This window comes from Melozone crissalis, unplaced genomic scaffold (assembly GCF_028551555.1).
Source record: "Melozone crissalis strain CALT ecotype California unplaced genomic scaffold, PUWL_Pcris_2 ptg000106l_1, whole genome shotgun sequence".
Classification (NCBI taxonomy): Eukaryota; Metazoa; Chordata; class Aves; order Passeriformes; family Passerellidae; genus Melozone; species Melozone crissalis.
The window spans coordinates 1,088,659-1,094,658 of NW_026535883.1; the positions used below are offsets into that span (position 1 = coordinate 1,088,659).

At 48.5% G+C, this 6,000-nt stretch overlaps 1 protein-coding gene across 1 annotated transcript in view; it reads right to left on the bottom strand.

The window, feature by feature from the left end:
- PINX1 (PIN2 (TERF1) interacting telomerase inhibitor 1) overlaps positions 1-5,202 on the bottom strand; it is a 60,780-nt gene extending 55,578 nt beyond the window's left edge. Inside the window, exon 1 of the mRNA XM_054291704.1 lies at positions 5,176-5,202. Coding sequence (XP_054147679.1) covers positions 5,176-5,194 — 19 coding nt within the window. The 5' untranslated portion in view covers positions 5,195-5,202. The remainder of the gene's footprint in view (positions 1-5,175) is intronic.
- Positions 5,203-6,000: the final 798 nt, after the last annotated feature.

Genomic DNA, 6,000 nt, shown 5'->3' on the forward strand with positions numbered 1-6,000 from the left:
CAGGAAGTCATCGTTCCCTAAAAGACAAGATTTGGGATTTGGGCCAGAGGGATTGAATATTACAGGGATGTTTGACTCATTTTTTTGCCCAGTTGTGTTTCATTCTTAAGGAACTGAGACTGTCAGGATTCAAGGTGGGGGCTTTTTTTATCCCACTTCCGAAACTTTGAAGCTCCAAAGGGTCCCTAAACAGTTTTTAACTGGGTTAAAGGCCTGAGGGCTGTGAGGGGAATCCAACCTTTGCCTGGTTCACTTCTCTACAGGAAACAACTTATTAACCTCAGGGGCTGTGGCTGCTCCTGGATCCCTGCAAGTGTCCAAGTCCAGGCTGGATGGGATTTGGAGCAGCCTGGGGTAGTGGGAGGTGTTCCTGTCCATGGCAGGGGGTGGAATGGGATGAGCTATAAGGTCCTTTCCACCCCAAACCATCCTGGGATTCTGTGATTACTCCAACCAGGAAACCTTGAGAGCAGCAACTCCTCCAAGCCCAGCCCGTGGTGCCAAAAAAGATGGGGAACCAGCAGTGTGGTCTGTGATTTTAAACTTCCAAATAAACTGGGATTTTAAACTCCCAAATAAACTGGGATTCCCTGCTGCCCCATGGAGAACCACAGGGCTCAGCCTGGAGAAAAGGAGGCTCAGGAGGGACCTTGTGGCTCTGCACAACTCCCTGACAGGAGGGGACAGCCAGGGGGGTCAGGCTCTGCTCCCAGGGAACAGGGACAGGAGCAGAGGAAATGGCCTCAAGTCATGCCAGGGGATGTTTAGATTGAACATGAGGGAAAAATCCTTCATGAAAAAGGTGATCAGACATTGGAACAGCTGCCCATGGCAGTGAGGGAGTCCCCATCCTTGGAGGGATTTCAGAGCCCTGAGGATGTGGCACTTGGGGACATGGCTCAGTGGTGGCCTTGGCAGTGCTGGGGGATGCTTGGACTTGGTGGTCTTGGAGATCTTTTCCAACCTTGGTGATTCTGGTTCAAGGCTTCCAGCAGATCTTACATTCCCCAGCTGAGCAGCTGCCCTTCTTTTCAATCACAGCTTCAAAAGTGAATTTCTGTGTTTTTTCCTGAATATTTCTCGCTGTGGAGAAGCCCCTGAGATGTTTTGCTCTCGGGAGGTTGTTGGTAACAAAGCACAAGGGCATCAAACTTGAAATTAAGAGACAGTTACTTTCCCATCACTTTCAATCTAAGCTACCTTCTTAGCTACACTGTGGGATTAATCCTCATGTTTCTGCCAGGTTAACATACTCTGAATTTTAAATAGGGTGAGTTAGATGCAGGAAAAAACCCCAAACAAACTTTCTTTCATCTTTATAGAAGTATTTAAGAAAGCCAGGAACAGCTCCATGCTGTGTACAGAAAACATAAAATCATCTCTCCTTTCCAAACAAACAACAAAATCCACTAATTAGTCAATAATTTATCAGAAATGTAAATTTGTTCACTGATGTCTTTAGAGTAGGAGAGGAAAGCAGGTACAAGATTCAGCTCCTAATTTAACACCAGTTTTCTGGGCTGCTTCAGGTGATGGAACTCTGGGAGAGCAGCACCATCCAGTGGAGAAAATCCACATTTCTTTAGTGAATCACAGAACCACTGAGGCTGGAAAATATCTCTGAGATCACCAGGTCCAACCATCCCCCAGCACGGCCAAGGCCAGCACTGAGCCATGTCCCCAAGTGCAACATCCACATGGATTTTAAATCCCTCCAGAGGTGGGGACTCCTCACTGCCCTGGGCAGCTGTGCCAGTGCTGGACAACTCAACTCCATCACTCAGATATTCTATGATCTGGAAAAGATCCATTACTAATCCCTTTTCCAAGATAAATTCTATGCCTGGAGCACGTTTTCAATCATAATTTCTGAAAGCTCCAATCCAAATCCCTGCTGTGCCCAGAGATGGTCTGGGTGGCACAAGAAGGACAAAGCTCAGGAGCCAGGCTGGGAGAGCTGGGGGTGCTCACCTGGAGAGGAGAAGGATCCAGGGAGAGCTCAGAGCCCCTTGCAGGGCCTAAAGGGGCTCCAGGAGAGCTGGAGAGGAACTGGGGACAAGGGACAGAGGGACAGGACACAGGGAATGGCTTCCCACTGCCAGAGGGCAGGGATGGATGGGATATTGGGAAGAAATTCTTGGCTGTGAGGGTGGGGAGGCCCTGGCACAGGTTGCCCAAAGAAGCTGTGGCTGCCCCTGGATCCCTGGAAGTGTTCACAGCCAGGTTGGAAGGGGCTTGGAGCAGCCTGGGATAGTGGAAGCTGTCCCTGCTCATGGCAGAAGGTGGAACTGGATGAGCTTTAAAGCCCCTTGCACTCCAAATAAGTCCATTACTGATATGTGCAGTTAAAATAATTAACAAATTCTGAAAAAAATTACACTAAAGTTTGCACTGAAAATACCTTCAAGATTCCATGTGCAAATGCAGATTTGTTTCCCTAAAATCACACCTTTATTGCCCACTGTACACCATATTTGTTATTTGTATTGTCCATATTTCCTGCAGCCCAGCAAAGAAATTCACCAGATCCTGAGCTCTCAGTTAAGGGTGTCCTGTCAGGAATGGGGAGCCCAACTTCTCAATCCCCAGAGGCAAAACTGAAGCTCTTTGTTTACAATGTCAGGGAAATTTCAACAAAATTCATGGAATTATGGGATATCCTGAGCTGGAAGGGACCCACAAGGATCCCTCAGTCCAACTCCTGGTCCTGCACAGACACCCCAATAATCCCCCCTGAGAGCACTGTCCAAACTCTCCTGGAGCTCTGGCAGCCTTGGCAATGTCACCATTCCCTGGGGAGCTGTTCCAGTGCCCCACATCCTCCTTTCCCTGATCTCCAACCCAAACCTGACACAGCCCCAGCCATTCCTGGCCCCTGTCCCTGTCCCAGGGAACAGAAATTGGAGCTGTCCCTCAGGAAAAGCTGCAGCCCTGGGGAGCTCTGAGGCTCAGAGATGGACACAGAGTTTGATTTAAGGCCTTGGAGAAAGCCTGAAACTTTAAAATACAGTAGTAAAACAGACCCAAAATAAGAATAAAGATATGTAGTTTAAGTAGAAATATGTTTTAAGCAAGTAGATACAGGCTTCATATAAGTGAACAAACATGCTAAGCAGAATAGCAGAAAAGAATTCAAATTTAACAATAGAACTTGTAGAGTTGATAAAAAGTAGAAGACACATCAGTAAGTTTCTGTAGTTATATGATAGAAATAAATGATATTTATGATATCTATAATGACAGATATTATATTTCTCTTCTTCTATGGACAGAAAAAGAGAAATTGGGGTAAACCATGCAAAATGTAGCAATTAGCAATTGGTTATGAAGATGCTAATGAATCAGAAATCAGGATAACTAAAGCTTTATAAAAGTCTTATAAAAAGCCTTATAAAAGAAATCAGAAATTTGGATAATAAATGCCTTATAAAAGGCATTATAACTAGAATTATAATAGCAATTAGCAATTGCCTATTATAGTATTGACTATTGTAGTATTGGCTATTATAATAGCAATATTATAGCAGCAATTAGCAGTTGGTTATGAAGATGCTAATGAACTTTGTGGAAGCAGCTGATTGGATAAGAAATCAAAAATTTGGATAATGAATGCCTTATAAAAGGCATTATAACTAGAATTATAACGGTTTCTGATGTGATGGGTTTGGATGTAAGAACCTCACAGTCCCACCCTTCCATGACTGATTTTGCAATAAATCATCTTTTAAACTCTTCAGTCCACCCCCTCTTTCTGCACCCCCAACATCTGACCTTGGTCCTGGACAACCCAGTGTGCTTGGTCACTGCTCATTTGGTCCCTCCAGACCCTTCCCCAACTCAAATCCTCCTCTGGAGGGTCCCCAGAAGCTGGAGATTGGCACAGGGGGAGCTCAGCTCCAGCTCTGCCCCAGAAATGACACAAGCACTGAACCCAGCACCAACACCTGGCCATGCCACCACCCCTCAGTGTCCCCAGCACCCACACACAGCCCTGCTGCATCCCCTGGGTGTCCCCAGCACCCACACCTGGCCCTGCCATGTCCCTTCAGTGTCCCCAGCACCCACATCTGGCCCTGCTGCATCCTCTGAGTGTCCCCAGCACCCACACCCAGCCCTGCCACGTCCTCTCAATGTCACCAACACCTGGCCCTGCCATGTCCCCTGGCTGTCCCCAGCACTCACACCCGGCCCTGCCACCTCCCCTGGGTGTCCCCAGCTCCCACACCCAGCCCTGCCATGTCCCCTGGGTGTCCCCAGCACCCACACCCCGGTGCTGCAGGTATCTCCTCTCAAACACACAGCCAGAGATGGCCCCAAGGACTGACAGGATGAGCTGTCCCTAAGGTGTCCAAGGGACATTCCCACTGCTCCTGCCTTGCCTGGGACACACAGACCCCACAAAGAACCCCCTGCACCCCCTAATCCTGCACCAATGTCTCCCTGGAACCCTTTCCCACCCTCCCATCGTCCAGACCCCACCTTCTCCTTAACCCTGGGACCCCCCGGATGCCCCTTCCTGCCTTCCCAGCCCCCAGCCCCTCCATTTCCCACCGCCAGGGACCCCTGGAGTCCCTCCCCTGCCTCAGCTCCCCATTTCCTCGGCCCTGGGATCCCCCACACTCCCATCCCGCCTTTCCCAGACCACAATCCGGACCCCTGGAGCCCCTCTTCTGCCTCAGCCCCCCTTTTCCTCGGCCCTAGAATCCCCCACACTCCCATCCTGCCTTTCCCTGACCCAAATCCCCTCATTCTCCACCATCGGGGACCTCCTGAGCCCCTTTTGCCACCCCAGCCTGGGTCTGCCGCTCCCAGACCCCCCAATTTCCCACACCGAGCCCCTCTGAACCCCCATTCCCGCCTTTCTTCAACACCGGGAGCCCCTGAACCATTTTCCCGCCATCCCGGGGTCTCCCCTCGCCATGACGCCACTCCCCTGACAGAGGGAACCCTATTTCCCGGACAGACAGACTCCTCATCCCACCTCCCCCAGTCCCTGCCCTCCCCTTGCCTTAACTCCCGAACCCCTTTATCGGCCCCTGGGACCCCTCCGCAGCCATCGGGAGGGGCAGCGCGGCCCGAAGCCCTCAGGCAGGGCTGTGGGGAGGGGCTGAGGCCGCTCCCGGGGCACCGGCTCGTCCCCATTCCCGCTGCATTCCCGCCGGGATGGGCACTCACGCTCCGCCAGCATCGCCATCTTGGGGGCCTTCCTCCGTGCAGGGGACTTTGGTGACTACCGGCTCATAAAAAGGCCGGCGCGAGTAGCGCCTGATTAAAAAAAAAGTTTTAAAACAGGCGAGCGCGGCGGCCACCAAAGTGAAAATTAAAAAAAAAAAAAAGGAAATAAAGATTGAAAATTTGCTACAATTCTAATTGTGAATGTGAAAAACGCCGATCACTTGTTTTTAAAATGTTAAAAGTTTAATTGTAATAGAATGGTTATAAAAATAGTAATACAATTAGAGTAATAATAATTTGGACAATTTGAATTAGGACAATATGAGAAAATAGAGACAGAGTTACAGACGTCTGGGTACCTTTTTCTGGGCAGCACGAGCCTGAAAAAGGGCATACGTTAACAAAGGATTAACCCTTAAAAACAACAGCCTGTTGCATATTCATACACCTCATCCATGATGCATAAATTCCATTCAAACACAGGATTCTGTCTGGTCATCCTCAGCTTCTTCCTCTGAATCCTAACAGCACCTTCGAGGTGGGAAGAAGTTAATTTCTTCTGATAAGAGGGCAATAAATTCTCCTTCTCTGAAAGATTTAGGTGTCCTGTGGCTGCTATCTCACTGCAAGTCCTTTCTCTAAAAAAAGTATCCTACATAGCATGGTTTCTATTTTAACATTTTTTATAACCTAAAACTGTATTTATCACACTACTTAAGAGAATTAATCCAGCATTACTTTCTAACACAACACATATAATATTCATTTGAATATTTGCAAAAAGCCAATCATAAAATACATGCATTTTTCACAGTGAAAAATGTG